The following is an 18262-nucleotide window of genomic DNA, read 5'->3' on the forward strand; positions in this document are numbered from 1 at the left end:
TGCCAGGCACTCAGGCAATTAAGACCTAATCATGGCATAAATCAAGTAAATAAGTACCTGTCAACAGGTCGTCAGGACTGGTGTTCCTCTTGGGCAAAGCTGTGTTCAAGGAGGTCAATGCAGCAAAATGGCCCAAGGCCTTCAAGGCAGAGTGTTTTTCAATAGCCCCTCATGAAATCTCTTTTGCAGGGGGGACCAACCCACCCTGCCAGTTCCCATCTCCCACTCATTCTGCAGACAAGCCCACCAAAATATCTTGGTACTTCTGTTGATTTTTTTTACTGGTATAAAAAACCAAAGTATTTAATGGTAAGAATATGTTAACCATCACAGATTCCAAATGAGGGACTTGAGAGTTTTGCTTCCAGTTTAAAAGTGGATGGTTTCTGAACAGGCACTTCCATTCAGAAAGTGAAAATATAGACAGAAATACTTAGACAAATCAGCATTTCTATCCTACTGCTGTTTAACCTCAGTGATGAATGGCAAATGCATCTGATCTTGACACTGCAGTCTTAGTGGGCAATCAAGGATTATTTTCCCCACGATTCTAGTGTCAGAACATCCTACTGATATATGAGTGTATAAGTTAATGAAAAGATCATTAATTCAATTTAGATCAATTTTGATTAATCACTATGATAAATTAATAATTTAGTAACTAAGAATTAAGTGTGAATTGGTGGAGAACCAAAAGGATCGTGAAAGGAATTGGCCACAAGGAAATGTAGTCTCTTTTTGACAAAATTGAAAGGCAAATATGACTTGAAACATTTTTTTGAATATATATAAAATTTCTGTGTTGTAAAAAAAAAAAATATCAGAGTAACAAATGTGCAGCACTTTAATGTCAGATTTGACTGTCATTGGAACTGTTCACAAGTAGTGTGGACAATCTAAATTATACTTCATTTTCTAAGTATGATATATAACCATTAGGATACTTTAGAAAAACACATCACCGGAACTTGGGCTGGAGAGGGAACAAAGGGAACATCTTTGGAAGGTCCAAGTGGGATTTTTTCAAGTGAATGTTATTCCAATACTTTGCAACAAACAGGAAAAAGTGAGGTCTGTTACACATCTTTCACAGCCTATATATAAACCAGCCTCAAGAATATTTACCTGAACATATATATACACTTTTTTTTTTAATATTCTTAAAAAAGTAATATTTGCTTGATCTATGACACAATGAACATCTCTACAGGGAAAACTTACCATAGGCATAATAAAATACTCAAGAAGTCATAAAAGGTAACACGAGAGCAGTGTTTGGCCTTGGTAAAACACATTTAGGATGGCTGCAATGTATGGATACAGCTTTGTTCAAGAAAGGAGCTGTGCATATTTAAAGGTACTTACAAAGCTGGTCTTCTCCTTTCTTTGACATGGGATATGTTTCCTAATGGGATGAATACAAAATCATGGACACCATGCATTGCTGAAGGAAGGCTATGCCCATCTGTTTCACATGTCTGCGTTGCAATGATGGAAGAGTCTCTTCTAACTCCTATGGCTCATAAGTGAAAGAAATGTAGGACTCAGCACACGGATGTTGAAGGACAATTTCAAGGACTCCATGGTTAATGAATTCATTGGATTCAGCTCCCCTTCTCTGTCTGTCGGAACAGATTTTTATGTTCTCTATAGAACTGAAATGGTGTAAAATACCTCAGGTCTACAGCAATGCTAGAATGCTGCTCTTCTGATAAACATTTAAAGCAAAGATTGCCAGTGTTATTCTGTTTCCTTCTTGCTTAAAATCCCTCTGTGTATGTTGTGGAATGGGTGACTTAAAGCATCTGTGGAGGGAAATAATTACACCACTACCTATCACTGAACGTGTTCAAGGGCAGCATTTTGCAGACTCTGGGCAACAAGGTCCTTGGCAAACCAAGCTGGGTCTGTCCAGAGGCCAATGGGTGCCTCCAATGCTACTGATATTTTACCCGCAGAGAGGTTTCACCCACCTGAACATCCCATTATCCAAGCGATGGTTACAACTGCTTGGATGGCACCACTTCTTGCCTGGCTCTGCTGCCACAGCTGCTTTTGCCCTCGTTACTTCATGGTGATGGATACAGAAAGTTAGAAAAATGCAAATAGAAAAGTTTTTTATATCTTCCAAGTGTGCAAATAAATGGCTGTATGTTTTTATGGGAACTCAACTGAAATTTCTCAATGCCAGCTGTTGCATTCTTGGATAATTCAGCTGCTTTTACATGAATGTCTTTGCTCATAACTAAAAGATAATTGACTATAAACAAGTGTACTATAAACAGAAAGGAAAAAAACAAAGAAAAATTGTTTTCTAGTTGTTCCAAAAGAAACAGGCAAATTAAGGCTATGACTAGAAAATGAGTGAGTTCTCTATTAAAAATAACCTCTGTTATTTTAACTGTTATTTTATGAAGAAACAAGTGATTCCAGTGCTCCTAAATGTTTAATGAGGGAAACCAATGATTTCTAGAACTGTTGCTGTCTCCTATGGGAATAACCAAAACTAATTCTCTATCCCCACAGAGTAGATTTTGCATATTGTTCCCAAACTGACCACACTCATGAGCCGTTGAAAGACTAATGCCACCTTCTCAACAAAATTGTTTACATAAACTCTGACCCCCCTGTCAGTATTTTCCAGCTCTCACCCAGGCCTGGATGGGTAATGGCCTGGATATTTCATGGCAAATTTCTCAAATACAATCACACAAATGTGCACTGGAAGAGGGGGGACTCATCCCATTGCCTTCAGTAGGACCAAGAGCAAAATGAAGTGCAGAAGCAAGCGAGCTGACAGTTACTATTTCTGTGATGCCTCCTTCTGAAATCACATCAGTGAACCCTTTCAAAGCCATCCTGCAGAGAAAACTGATCAGTTCTCATTAAATCGCTCTCCTAGGATTCTCTGGGTTGAAAACTGCTCTGATGTTTACTTTCCCTCATCATCCAAAGGTGAATATTCAAAAGGTGAATAGTCCTCGCTGCTGCTGTCTCCTGTGCTGGGGTGGGGTAGTCAGTGCAGCCAACAGGCAAGGGATACAGGGAAGAAAACTGATGTTAGGACAGAACATAAAAACTCCTCAGTATGGAAAGTCAAAATCTGTTTTGTTCTACAGAAATATTAGGTTTCGTGGCTTGTATGATATCTCAGTGGAGATATTATTTGCTTCCCAGCATTTTTCTCATAACCACAAATCATACCCACAAATAAAAAATATCCCTTCAAAACCACTTCCTATTAGCAGAGCATACTTTATATTATAAAACTTGCAAGTAGACCAGTGTTGTACCATGAAGCCTATACAGCGGATTTTTGTCTTTTTGTTTTCCCAGTGTAAAAATATACAATGCTACTGCTCATTTCCTGCAGTGTAAAGGTCCAACTGGTCCTTGCCTGCCGAAGGCTCCACTGCTACTGCCCTTTCATACCTCCCCAACCCAGACCACTGTGTTACCCCTCCTTATACCTGAAACCTCACAGCGTAACGTATTTTGCCTCCCATTTATAACAAACAACGAATCTTTAGCTGGTGTAATGAGATACTGTCCAAATAATCCACTGTCTTTCATAATTCTGTTGTTGCTGCTCCAGGGCCAGTCTTTGGACGCGATTGGGTCCTTTAAATTCTTCAGTACATTCATCCTCCCCGTTGACAGCTCCACAAAAAGCACATCTGTTTGCAAATGTGAAGTAGCATATATATAGTACTGATTGCCTTCAGTGAACGAGGGCTGAAATGTCAGATCGGACACGTGTATGTTAGTTTTCAAGTCATAAATCAGCTTGATTTCCCCCCGGACGGTGAGGGCCTGGACGGCGATGGTGCCGCTGGCGCGGTCGGCGCTGACCAGGTAGCGCCCGTCGGGGGAGACGTGGGGCGCGCCCGCCACGCGGCCGTTGGGGCCGACCACGGCGTCGGTGACGCTGTCGATGACGAGCTGCGGCGAGGCGGCCCCCAGGCGGCTCCTCCTGCACTGCACGAAGTAGTAACCACCCAGGTGAGTGTAGGCCATGGCCTGAGGCACGCAGCCGTAGGCCTTGAGGTGGATGGTCTTGATGTGCGTCACAGTCTCCAGGTCTATCTTGTGGACCGCGTGCTTGGAATGGTTGAAAACGAAGCCAAACCTGAAATGGAAAACAAAGCACTGAGGTCACCTCTGGAGATGCGGTGACAGGCTTGAGCAAAGATAAAAGTCAGCAGAGTCGGGGACATTTTATTGGTTGGTTTTGGGGGCGTCTGCAATACTGGGGACCTTTTACTGGTTGGTTTTGGAAGCGCATGCAACAATGCTGTCTCTTTTTGTAAGAAATGTCTTGTTTTAGTGCTTCTAAAACATCCTAGAAGGAGGGATATATTTCAGTCAAATTAGCAACCTGATCCTGGAAATTTGAACATTTGCTTAGCTGTTTGAATCTTTGAGAGCCAAAATCTTTTATTGGGGTTTAAAAATTGGGCACAAAATATTGATATATGAAAATGAAACAGCAGCTTTATATTGGGAACTTACTGGGAAGACCAATTTCTATAGAAGTGATATCAAGGTTTGGGTGTTCAGTAGGATAACACTGACCAGGTTTGTATTTAATCTATCTGAGATTACAGTCATGAGATTCAATATATACGCAAGCATTCAATCTCAAAATAGAAAAGCATTCAAAACAGAGCATATTGCTGCCAGGATGAGGTTAGAGAGTAACTATATATAATAAATATAGCTGTGCACAATATAATGTATAACCACTGAATGAAGACCATATCTAATCTCATCTCTTAACTGACAGCACCAGAGGGAAGCTGTGGTGTGTGTTTGGTACCCGTGGTGCCTGGGAGCCACTGCAGGAGATGGCAAGGCTGTAGTGCAGAGCAGACTCTTAAAAACCATCCTGGCAGCCCAGGAAATGTGTAAAACATTTCTTGAGGAACATAACCAGGGTGCCCTGAAGATAAGGGGTCTTCATTTTCTGTCTCAAGACAGGGCAAAAAACAGTGAGCAGAGGATAAATGTTCCATAAAAGATATATACTGCAGCACATCTGACCTTTGCTGAAGACAAGAAAAGGTCAAGAATAGCCAAGAAAGGTTTCTGCTTAATTTGAGAGGGAGCCCTTAGAAACAGCCTGCTTGTGTTCCACTGGATTCACTGACACTGACTTACAAAAACTAATTTTACATCAACTATCTTTTCATCCATTCAATGCAGACAGAGGGAAATGAAGTGAGTGCTTAGTGCTGTATCACTTCCTCAGAAGATGTAAAATTGCCTTGTGAAATGTGGAGAACAACGTGCTCCTGTGCAGAAAATACATATTTTGCTTGAAACACTAGGTTTATTTCTTTATTCTTAATCCATCTGTCAATGAGACACTCAGCAATGATTTAACTTCTAAAGGATGAGCCAGTGTAGTGTGTGATCCCATGAAAATCAGTGGGCTAAGCCTTTCATTTCCCCATTATACTCACATCCATTAGAGGCTTCACAAAGTATCTGCAGTGGAGAGTCGTAGTGCACTGTGTGTGTGGAAATTGGATATGACACTTGTATTTCTCCTGGATGAATGAATTTTAAGTACACTTTAAAAAGTGCTTTCCCTTACAGCTCTTTTTTTTTTCCCAAGACTTACTTTAATACTTGGCCAAATGCCTGAAGAACTTAAGAAATTATCTTTAACATAAACTCCCGTTTAAAGAAGTGGGTCAGGATATATTTTATGTGCCCACAGTTGCAGAAGAGGCTCAGCCCTTTCATCAAATCTGTGATCTGAAATCTCAAAGCAAACTTTGTACTTAGAGAGTTTTTAATAGACAACAGTCTACCCTTGGAACTAATAAAAATGGAAACATTTCTAGATATCCATCTAAAATAAGAGGCAGCTGAAATACATATGCAGGGTATTTGCATACAAATATTATTTGGCTAGCGGAAGAAATTGCTTAAATGTTCACCTTCCTGGGAAAGGCTGGTACTGCCATTTATTGTTTCTGAGTGGAGAATTTAGAAAATCATCCCAATGAGTCTCATTAGCTTGCAAGCAATTATTTTTTTCTGTGCTGAGGGTGAGAGAGAACAGACAAAGAACTGGCCCTGAACAAACGCAACAGGAAATCAGGGACTGCATCTGCAGCTTTGCATATGGAAAACTATGGACAGTAATATATATTTATTATTTCAGCCAACTAATCACACTGAAGCAAAACTTGATTTTTAAGGACAATTAAACAAACAAAAATGTGTAACTGTTCCACCTTCCTGTCTTTGAATTCAATTCTCACCTTCTCAGCTCAGATTTTAACATTCAGCAAAGTCATTCACCTCCTAGCACTACTATTACTATAATGAAATTGTGAAAGAAAACTGGAAATATGAAGTAGAGAGAAATTACAAATGACAGCCATGAGGCATGCATCATTATTTAGTGTTTCAGCAGGCAAAATTATTTATTTTGGAACAGATTCAACACATAATCATTTAAGTTTAACCCCTTCTCTCTCGGTGTTTCCTGCAGGAAACCTAAGATTACTGTAATGAGTTACATTATGTTTTTTGAGTGTTTAATTTAGTTAAACTATATAGGGGACAGAAGATGGTTAAACAGTTGTTATAACATGGAAATAATGGTATAAATTGCTGAGCAGTTATCATCAATTTTGATAATGTTAATGGGAGGCTTCCTGTGCCTCCTGGGAAGCAGCCAGTATTACTCCAGGTTATTAGTATGTTAGTTACACAACCTCATTAACCACTACATCACATTAACATTCAAAACTGATAGTTCATGGAGGTTTGTTTTTTTAAATCTGCAGTGCATACAATTTTTCTGCTCCAGCCATAAGGCTCACACAGAGATCCAATACTTGAACAAGTTGGGAGCACGTGAAAGAACCACATTTTATGCTTCAGGCAGAGTACATTTTTACCAGTTCAAGCAATATATCCTTGACACAGATTTCTGCTCAGATCCACAACTGTTTTGTGGCAAGGAAGGTGTTTTTTGGGCCATCAAATTCCTGGCACAAGTAAGGCAGAGCAGTGTGCCATAAGCTGCAAGGAGGGATGACTAAGGTGAGGTTTGAATGCCTGTGCATGGTCTAAGGGAAGGTCCAGGATTGTTTCTTGCTGTTTTACTGATTAGCTGAATAACTACTGGCAATTTCCTCAACCATTTCTTCACTTCATGTGTGAAAATGGGGATAAATGTAGTTAAGATTCATTACAAATTTATTTATTCCTTCACTCATTCATTCACTCATTCATTTTTTTCATTCATATCTGTAAAGTGCTTTAAGGTTATGAGAAAGGAGCAGCATGGTCACCATTATTATTAATTAAAAGAATTTCTCACCTAACATGATTAATAATAAGATTTGTAGGTGGTATAAAAAAATCTCCCACTCCTTCAAAGGGTGTGTGGATAACATGTGGATCCTCTCCAGTGCTTGCCTCTGGAATCACCTACAATAAATACACACAAGGTTGAGCACAGGATAAGCACTGAGTAAGGCAGAAAGGTAAATACAGATTAGAGACATGCACAGCACCAAGTGGCTCCTTCCAGGCTGTAGTAGACTCAACTGATTAATGATTTCAAAACATTATTTGGTGTAGTTGTCTTGAAAAGCTGTGCTAGCAAACAGTATTTGAGGCATGACATTTGTAAGGTAAGTACACAACTTGACTCCTGTAAGTTGTTTACATCTCAAGAATGAGCAGTCAAGCAGGAGCTGAAGCAGTATGACAACAGCAGGACAATAATAATTTATCCCTCACTGTCTAAAGTAAACATTCACTCCATGGTCATATTTATTAATCTCACTTAAATGCACAGTGATAATTTACCACCCTGAAGGATCAAACACTAACTCACAGCAGTTAATTATCACTTTGAAGAAGAAAAACTGTTCATTCATCAATATAAAGTCCAGGGAGGAGTGAAGAAACTCCCTTTGGCTGTCCCCTGGTCCTGCCCTCCAGCACAGCACAGATCTCCATGGACAGGGGAACTCAGCTCCTCCACTGCTCCAGAAAGGAAAAGTTCTCAAAAATTAAAATGTTAAATGCTCAAATTGTTTGCTGGGTTTAAGATCACTTTAGTCCATTCATTAGGACCTTCTGCTACTCTAATCTGCAGCAGTTGTTGCTTTGAATTTATGGCTACATAACTCATGAAAGACATGCTAAATCCCTAAAAGGTTTATTTCAGACAGCTGTTCTGGTCATGCTATTTAGATTTCTTCCAATTAGATTGCTCAAGAAGGATGCCCAGCCTAGCACAGTGCTTTCAAGAGGCCAGACATTTGCTTCCCACATGCCAGTAATGGCCAAACAACAGCATCCCCTTAGCTGGCTGCACAGGCAGTTTGATAAATCCCTGACTTCCAGAGGAGTGGAAATTTAGATCAACCTCTGCAGCAGCATCTTCATTAAAAGAAAGTATTTTATTGCATTTCTGCAACTGAACACTGCAGGTTTTAAGAAGGAACTTTGCCCAATTAGTCACTGCACACCTTTTAGGAAAGAAGGTCAGAAAAAAGAAAGGATCTGCTGATGATGATGCTAATCTCATCTCTATGTGTGTAACTGCACATCATAAAGATAACAGAAAAGACTATCTGAGACCCGGAACCTTCTAACAAGTTCCCAACTGTGCAGATGGTGTGTTCTCCCTAATAATGACATGCTTGTGCCATCTCTCCTTTAATTACAGAAACTTCTCACAGCTGGATGGATGAAATTAAGTCAGAAAGGGTAAAAAGAGTCCATTTTGTCTCCTTATACCCTGTACAGGAAACTCACATCCCCAGGTGAGACAACTTGGTGTTGCTCCCCTGGAAACCTTCATTTATGTGCCTCCATTCTGATTTTGGCATCTTTTCCTGAAATCGCCTGTGATGAGTAGCTGGTCCAGTGTTTATTATTGACAGTCAGCACTGGATGGAGCATGTGGATGGTAGGGATGGCTCATCCCATCTTCATGGGGCAGTATCCCCAGCAGAAGCTTTGGGTAGCCCCACAATTAATGCAGACTCCAATTTGTTGGTTTTTAGGTCAGAAAGCACAGCCCCCCTTTTTCTCTGCCTACTGGGAAATGCTTCAATGCAGACCTAGCAGCAAACACTTCTGGCAGAAGGAGTATTCATGTGACACCTCTTTCCAGAAAGGGTGGGCAGCAAGTGCCAGAAAACCACCACCAGAGAATGGGATGTCTGGAGGGATCAAAGCAGATCCATCAGCTGTTGTCAACTCTGTCATACATCATACAGCAGCAGAAAAACGCCCCACTAGATGGCAATTCTCCATGTTCTCTGTGCAGTCAACAGAAGAGTAAATCTGCTAAGGTCATCCAGAAGTGGAAGGTGATTTGGGTGTCCACACTCATGTGCAGTTCTCAGTCCCAGTGTCACTGCAGGTCTGGTGGTGCTGAGCATGGAGGAGTTCCACAGATATCACTGGCACCCCAGCAATGGAATCACTAACACCCAATAACACAATTTGTCCCTGAGGTTTTACTTCTCTTGGTTTGGCTTTTTTCCTTCATGCCCTAGAGAGCCCCTTCTTGCATTTTACTGTGAGAGACTCACAGAATCACAGAATGGTCAGGGATGGAAAAGCCTTCTAAGATCATTGGGTCCAACTATTTCCCCAGCACCGCCAAGCCAGCACTGAACTGTGTCCCCAGGTACCACATCTGCAGGTCCTTCCAGGGACAGTGACTCCACCATTGCCCTTGGCATCCTGTTCTGGGGGTTGAGAAAGTTATCAGCGAAGAAATTTTTCCTAATACCAACCTCAACCTCCCCTGGCATAACTTTAAGCCATTTCCTCTTGTCCCATCACTTCTTACATGGGAGAAGAGACTGACTTATCTGGCTCCAACCTCCCTTCAGGGAATTGTAGAGACTGAAAAGGTCCCCCCTGAGCTCCCTCACCTGCTCCTTGCCAGACTTGTGCTCCAGACCCTTCTTCCCCAGCTCTGTTGCCCTTCTCTGGACACATCCCAGCACCTCAAAGTTTGTCTTGTAGTGAGAGCCCAAAACTGACCCCAGGATCTGAGGTGCCTCAGCAGTGCTGCAGAGCACAGCACTCTTGTCCTGCTCACAGCCAGCTGCCAGTCCTTGCTGCACAACTTTTTGGCACTTGGCTCTGTCACCAGTCTTAAAACAAATCAGACCTTGGCACAAAGCAGCCCTGCTGTCAGCCTGTGGCACAGTCATTGCTCAAAAACAAATTAAACAGCAGGAAAAATATGTGAGGATGGACAGAGGAGGGATGAATAAAACACACTGGATATGCAAATGAAACAGCAGCTTTATATTCAGACCATTAAATGTGGCTAATTACCTGCAACCCACCAGCCACCAATGTGTTACCAGTGATGCTGAGCCCAGGAAGAGCAAAGGCTCCAGGGTGTAAGGACTTACCTGCAGTGTGGGTGATGATTTCCTCGTGTCCCCCCAGCTGAGCACCCACACTTGGTCGTGGGACTTGTCATAATGTAATTTGGTTGGTAATGGGTCCACATCCAAGGACTTAAAAAAACCCAGAGAGAGTTATTTACACAGAGACTCAAATGAACATGACAAAGATCACATCAGTTCCCTGCAGGCATTCTCATGCACCACTGTTATGTTCCCTGTGCAGCTTTGCCTTCAAATCAAGGGGGGGATCAGCAGCAGGTGAAAAATTTGGCTGTTTGGTGCCATTTTCTGGGTGGACATCACTGCATCCTCTGCTGTTCCTTACAGCCAGAAGATCAAGGGCCAATTTCTGCCTGAATTGTACCCACACCAGCTCTTCCCATTTATAAGCATTCTCTCCAAACTGCTTATGACCCAGGTCAGGCAGCTAAGCCAGGAATTCATCCCAGTGTTATTTTACCAGACTCACTGTGAGCTTGGCTGCAGAGGCAGCCCTGAGACTGTGATCTCCAGCCCACAGAGGAGTTTATTCTGCCAGTGAGGTCACAGAACAGTGAACTCCATGTGATGCCACTGGTCAAAGCAACACAGGCCCAGCTCTTTACTGATCAGCAGATCTTTGCCTATCAGATCCACTGGGCCAAGTCTGATTTTTTTGTCCTATATCAAGTCTTTTGTCATCAGTGAATAATGTGTTCACTTTTAAGTACCTGAATGGCTTTTTGAGTCTGGATATCAATTATCATTACTCTGTTCTGCTTTGGCTGTGTCACATAAATGTACTTGTCTCTGACATTGACTGCTGAAGCCCAGAGGCAGGACTGAGTGTCTTCACCTTCCACTCTAGGACAGATCTCCTCCTGAGGGGTTAGAAAAAGAGAAGGTTTAATTTTTACAAGTTCAGGGCCTCGAGCAGCAAGAAGCTTAGCCTTGTAAACTGCAGGGAAAAAAATCCCTGGGGATTCCATTAGGATGATATTTCTTCCCTTTCTTTCCTGGAAAACATGAAATAATTAATTTATCAGGTACCACACTTCAGCCTGGCTCTATGCAATGACATTAAACAGCTGGACCTCCTGCAAACCTATATTGAATTTAAATAACCACAGAGCCTATGGATTGATCTTTTGAAGCATGCTGTGGTTCATCAAGACTTGCAGTGCTGTCAGCATTTATTAGCAATAGAACTATCACTCTGTGCTTTGAAAAAACAGTGGTTTACATTAATTGAGTCACTGCTTTATATTTTTCATAAAGTCTTCATTTTCTGCACAGGAGTTTGAAGAGTCACTTTTGGTCTCACCAACAACTCCCTGCATGTTTGCTACTTCTCATTGCTCTTCCTTCTGTCAAGATGCTTTATTTGAAAGAGCAGTTGTGTGGGACCAGGCTGTGGGGAGGAAATGGGGTAAAATGAGAATGAACACATATAAATTTCAGTGAGCACAACTGTTGATTTTAGACTTTGTGTTGCGTAATATTAAATAATGGTCCAACCTACCTAAGGGAAATGTGATTGGAGCTGCATCAGAGCTTGTTCAGGGAAAGAGGAGGTACAACAAAAAACAATGTCAGCACTGGAGGAATAGAATGGAATGGAATGGAATGGAATGGAATGGAATGGAATGGAATGGAATGGAATGGAATGGAATGGAATGGAATGGAATAGAATAGAATAGAATAGAATAGAATAGAATAGAATAGAATAGAATAGAATAGAATAGAATAGAATAGAATAGAATATCCTGAGTTGTAAGGGACCTACACCATGTGCAACAGTTATGGATAGAAAGCTGTCACCTCCAAGCAGCACAGCTCTGCTGGCTGAGTGTCATGGTGGAGACCATGAGTAAGGTTTGAAGATAAAAGACTCAATAACTTGGCTGCTTTTTCCTTTCTGCTCCTCCAGCCAGGCTGGGAATCATGCTAAAAGCCAGAAGATGACACAAAAGCCCAGACTGGGGCTTCCAGGAGCCATTTATGCAGTCAGGCACCTGCCAGCCTTCACACTGCCCTCCTCATCCTCAGCTCTCACAACACAGCACCCACTCAAGCCAAGCGTGGATGTCTACTATCTATGTTTGCTACTGTCTATGTAGCAAACATCCAAGACAGTAAAGGGGAAAAGGGAGTAAAAAATGTCAGTTATCCCCAGACCAAAAGTGCCCTCTCTGTTTTGTTCTTTTTGATCTGTTTCTCCAGGTCCACCTCTTCAATATTTACAGATCTTCAGAAAAGAAACACAGGATTTCTGTCTTTGTAAAGCTTAGGTGTGGTTTAATAGCATTAAGTCCATAGACTAGCCTTGGGGTGAGCATCAGTCTGGATTTCCTCTAAGGTATATTAAAAACTCGTGGAAAAAACCCAGTATCAACCACAAATTTATTAAGATTTAGAAAGTACTTCCTACACACCCATAAGATGCAGAGCTTGACCCAACCTGCAGGGCTCATGACAGCAATTCTAGCCTTTGATTCCTCCCAAAATTGAAATCAAGGCTGAGCCCTTTTTTTTCAGAAGAGCTACATTCTTTAGCCACATTTTCAACTTCCCCTTTTAAAAATTAGAAAGCAAGGAAAGGAGGGACTAAAACAGCATTTCTGGCTGTATTTCAGCACCTGTGTTTTTTTAAGAACTGTCAGTTTCATGAGGATATGCCTGCTGTATGTTCCTGTGCAGGAGTACACAGCAGGTCACTGAGAACACTGACCTCTCAGAGCCTCCAGGCACATGTTATCCCACTGGCCATGTTGAGCTCCACTGCCTACAAGCCAGTGCTTGACATTTCTGACACCTGAAAAAATGTTCCTTGTAATTCCTAAAGCAAGGGTTAGGTAAATTCAGTGCAGACAGAAAAGTGCCCACAGCAAACACAGACAGTGCAGTCTCTCTCTCAGTGCAGAAGATGCAGAGGATCTTCAGGGCACAACCATTTTCTGGGCATTCTTATTTGCCTCCCTGCTGCAGTTTAACATAGCAAAGCACTTCCAAAGAGCAGAAAGTGGCCCAAAGTAGCTCACTTCTTTGCCTATGGAGCCATCAGTAAAAGGAGCACCAGAGAATGATGTGCACATCTCTCTGCTGTTGACTTTTGTACCTTCCCTAAAGCCCAGTTATAAATTTGGGGCATGGATAAGTAAACAGATCAAAAGGACAAATGAAAATCTTTGCTTTTGTGATAACCAGCCAAATTCTCTGCAGCGTGTCAGTAAATCCTCCATGTCAGCCTTAGAACTTATGTGGATCCCCTGATTTTCAAGAGAAGATGCTACACCTCAGGGATGCTGCATGAAGCCCACCAAGCTCCAACACCCCTGTGGCAAAGAGGTCCTTTAGCAATAACAACTTTGAAGAGATTAAGAGAAAGTTTCCCAGCTGTCAGCTGTAGCTGATGGGTTCAGGACTTACATAACTTGTGAAAATCCTCTCTTCAGGCCTGATGTGTCTCCGGATTTCACATTCGTTTGGCTGAAGGACTGCGATCCCATCATCAGAAAAGACATAGAACATATTCCCAACACTCAGGCCTTAAAGGGGGATAAAGAAGAAGGAGTTGGATTTTTTTTTTTTTGCATGCATCCATAGCTGTTAGGACTTTTTTAAAGAACTTGTCCTCCTTTCCCGACAAACAAAATCTGCCTTACATAAAAGTTGGTCATTTGGATGCAGTTGGAGCATTCACAAATCAAATTTCATGTCACAACAAGGGCTTCAAGGAGTGAAGAGGTACAAACACATTCAAAAATGCATTGCCTTGGTGGCGGTGGTTGTACCCGAATAATTATGGCTGGGTCTTGTAAATAGGTACCAAAACAGGATTTTATCCCAAGAAGCCTCTCTGTTGCACTGCTATCCCCCTCAGATTATGAATTTGGGTTTTTAAAACGATTTCATTAAAAACAGCTTGACAATAATTTGAGAACTGAAAGACAAGCTTTCATTAAAATTAAAATGAAGGTCATCCTGTTACAGGCAACTTGACCACTGGTAACTGTGGTGTTAAATGGAAGTGTTTAGCATCTGTATCATGAATGAAAATATATAGATTTCTTTATTTTCTTAAAATATCTGAAAGAACTAACTACAGCCACCAAAATAAATACATTTTTGAAATCTTGCAAACTGTAATTCACAAATGTGGAGTAGTTCAGCATTGCATTAGCACTCATTTATCCAACCAGGGCATTCCAGGAGATTTGGAAAACTGGCTGATTGTCATTGCTTTGCCATTAGGAGATTGTATTTTATCACTTCTGTCATGCTACATGTAATTGCAGTGACAAGATCTTTAAGAAATGTTCAGGATCCTTTCAAACCCTCTAGTTTCAAAGATCCAATAATTTCATTTTTTCACACCACCACCAGTAAGTGTTTGCAATGACCACTGTCACCCCTAGCAATGTTGATAGTGTACTTTATCTGCCAACAATATGGTGATGCCATAATTTGTATCTTCAAATTTATTCAATTTTTCCCATGGAGAAATAAAGTCCCCATTCTATGGCTCTGAACGGTGCTCAGTGCTAAAAATTCCCTTTGCTGGTCCTGTGGTGGCAGCTCTAAGTACTGCTCACAGAGACAGTGTTTCTCACATTTCTTAACTGTCTGCAGGATTGAGATCTAAATCATCACAGAAAATTTGACAGTAAAAATAGGGATAATTTGGACAAATGCATTTTTGGAAAAGGTTGTAAAACACGTTGTATTTAGTAAGGCCAGAAGGGTGTTTTTTGTTGTTAAGCCCCCTTCTTTGATGCCAAAAAAGTAATTTCAGAGAACAACATGTCAGCATGTGATGTTTGCTGTACTGACATGGTTGAGTCTCTGAACCACAGCACAGAAATCCCCCAGTTAGGGCTCAGGTGGGTACAAGAGTTGTGATCCTCAAATGTGATTGCACAGGGCAGGATCATGCATGTAGGGAAAAAAGCTCCATTGAGAGTTATTTCATGGACTAAGGGTTATTCTTCCCCAAGTATATTGGTAACACATTTCATGCAGGCACTTTGGGCCCAAACCTGCGCTCCCAACATCCACACATCTCCCACCTGCTTTAGTGGGATTTGATGAACACTCAGAGGGCAGAATTTGACCCTGGCCTGGAATGAGTGCTGACAATTCATGGGTAAAGGATTTTAATCCTCAGAAGTGAAAACAGGCAGGCAATCAATTATGACTATTGTGAGGATGCTTATTATTATTTTCATGCACAAGAGTAGTGTGATTTTGTCTGATGATCCTATTACAATGAGGGTGTATTTAAGAAGACCATAATTACCCACAAAAATACTCTGATAAAAAATTTTACCCCAATAGGTTTAGAGTCAGAGACTTGGCAAGTTCTACTACTTATTTTACAGTAAAATGAGTCCAAATTTTTGTGCAGACTGATTAAAATATGCTACAAATTCCTGAGAGCATTCAGTTACCCTCTTTTTAAAAAAGTTTGTCAGTTAAAATTAAACCACTTTTTTTCCCCAGAGATTGGTCTTCATACTGATATTTAGACCAAGCAGGATTTTACTAGACAAACTACGTGCTTTATTGTGACTTATGAAACATTTGCCAAATCTTGGTTGGGGTACATCCTAAGCAATCTCATGGACATCAGTAGAACAGACTCAATTTTTTATTATACTGATGCAACTCCTTGGTGTAGGGAATTGGGAATTATTTCAGTACAGAGGTGGGCAATGAAGTACTTTGTGTTTTTTATAGTAGTGAGGCAGGTATTAAATTGGGAACTCGGGGACTAATGAGAAGTTTTGAAAAATTTTTTCCTTTTGAATTGAGGACATTTCAGGTTAGATGACACAACTAGTTCAAAACCTAAAGGCATAATGAAAGGCAAAGTACTTCACCTGTATAGCAAAATATCCCTAATATATATATAAAAAAAAAACATTAAGAATGGAGAGGACTTTCAAACATAACAGTTCTTATTTGATCCACTCCAGATGAAGTTGGCTCTAACAAAAAAACATTGGGAGAACACCTGATATCAACAAGAGCTTATCTGAGAAATACAGTGTCTCCATCAGTGTACATTTATACATCCCTCCTTTGAGATCAAAGGGCAAATTTTTCACCATGATCCTATACTTAAAGAGTTTTCCTCAACTTAATTTAAATACTTGGAAATATTTTAGAACTTACATTTGGTAATGAAAAGGCTTTCAGCTTTTTAAGTGCATACACTCACATAACTGCTGATTGCCTGCTGGCACAAAATGCCCCTTTTCTCCAGGTATTCAGTGAGCAATGCTCACTACAGAAATGAACACTGTCATGGAAAAAAACAAATCTCTGCTTTACATTTGGGCTACTCATGGTTTTCGCTGGACAAAATTAAAAACTATTTGTACATTGAGTAAATACTGCATATGCTTCCAGCCCCAGGTTTAACTGGCTGGTTGCCCTGTGTGCATTCATTTCTTAGAGCATTGCCTGTGCATGGTCTGAAAGGTTCTGAGAACAAACTGACAGACTGACTTTTAAAATGACCAAATACTTGTGTTAAAAATTTGACTTGCAAAAGTTGTTCTACACCGTATTTTTTTAGGCATTTTCCCAAGGTTTTAATTACTCCAGACCTTATGGGGATGAGTTAGTGATCATTTTAAAGGAGCTCAAACCTACCAATGCATCTGTTAATATTGCTACTTGCACATAGTAAGGAATTGACCGAATATATTAAAATATAAAACCAAAAATGCCATTCCTGTCTTCCATTTTTCTCTGTGCCAAGATTTCACATGCTGAAGTATATTCTAGAATGAATGTGCCCATCACATACTACAGAACAACACAAGCAGGGTAATAAACCTGCTTTAGAGATACTGAACTGTTTAGGAACACCAACAGCAGATCTGCTTTACTGGCCATGTTTTGCCTCAACATTGCTCATACTTTCATTTAAAATGTGCAAGGTGGATAAGCAGTAAGTCCATCTATTTAGCAAAATTATAATAAGACTTTCTGCAGACAACTTCTCAGCTGTTCTTTAAATATTCCTCTACTTCCACATCTGGTAGGATTATTCAACTGCTTTCTTTAAAAAGGAGCATAAGGAACACTTTATAAAAACAGCCATGGAGCATCGTGCAGGTGATGCTGGACTGATGAGATGCATTAGAGATTTCATTTCCAAGCAGAAGGGAAATAGCAATTCCTAGTGCCCATAATGCCATTTACAGGAGCACCAGCAGTGATGACTCCTCACAGCCCTGCACCAGGAACCTGCAGGTGGGGTGTTCAGAAAGAAGTGCTGGGGAGCTCTCCTAGGTGACTGAGCCACTTCTCTGACCTCAGTGAGCTGCATTTGCCTTGGGTTGGAAGGGACTCTAGAAATAGACCAGTGTATTTGCTCCATGTGGCTAACAGTGGCACTGACAGTGTGCACCAGGTTTTGTCACCATGCCCTGGCACCCTCTTTCTGCCCCCAAATCCTTTGTGCCAAGCCCAAGCTACCCAGAACCTTCCTGCTGAGGCTGGAAGCCCAGCTGTTGTTTTGGAGGCACTACTGACAAAGGGGCTTTGCCCCCTCCAAAAGCAGAGTGAGCCTGAAGCCCTTCTTGGAGCAGCAGGGTGAGGGAGTTTGGGGGTTTGCAGGGGGAGCAGCGTGAGGGAGTTTGGGGGTTTGCAGGGGGACGTGGCTGAGAGCAGTTTGTCACTGCACAGCAACCCTTCCCACTCAGCTTGAGGGACACCGAGGTCTCAGCTGCCTCACAAGGAGCTGGCAGATGTGAGAACTGGTTTACATCTGCACCTGAACCTCAGAACCCTCCTCCAGGGAGCGGGTGTCCTGCTCACAGCCCCCCAGGAGCCCAGGGTCACAGGGTCCC

The 18262-nt window shown here is 41.4% G+C and overlaps 1 protein-coding gene across 4 annotated transcripts in view; it reads right to left on the bottom strand.

Annotated features, from left to right (window-relative positions):
• Positions 1-826: 826 nt before the first annotated feature.
• FSTL4 (follistatin like 4) overlaps positions 827-18262 on the bottom strand; it is a 301128-nt gene continuing 283692 nt past the window's right edge. For all 4 annotated transcript variants that reach the window (XM_063168677.1, XM_063168673.1, XM_063168676.1 and 1 more), the window contains 5 exons: positions 13827-13945; positions 11129-11278; positions 10422-10529; positions 7346-7455; positions 827-4129 (listed from right to left, as the gene is read on the bottom strand). In XM_063168677.1, coding sequence (XP_063024747.1) covers positions 3427-4129; positions 7346-7455; positions 10422-10529; positions 11129-11278; positions 13827-13945 — 1190 coding nt within the window. In that variant the 3' untranslated portion in view covers positions 827-3426. The remainder of the gene's footprint in view (positions 4130-7345; positions 7456-10421; positions 10530-11128; positions 11279-13826; positions 13946-18262) is intronic.

Source organism: Melospiza melodia, chromosome 14 (assembly GCF_035770615.1).
Source record: "Melospiza melodia melodia isolate bMelMel2 chromosome 14, bMelMel2.pri, whole genome shotgun sequence".
Classification (NCBI taxonomy): domain Eukaryota; kingdom Metazoa; phylum Chordata; class Aves; order Passeriformes; family Passerellidae; genus Melospiza; species Melospiza melodia.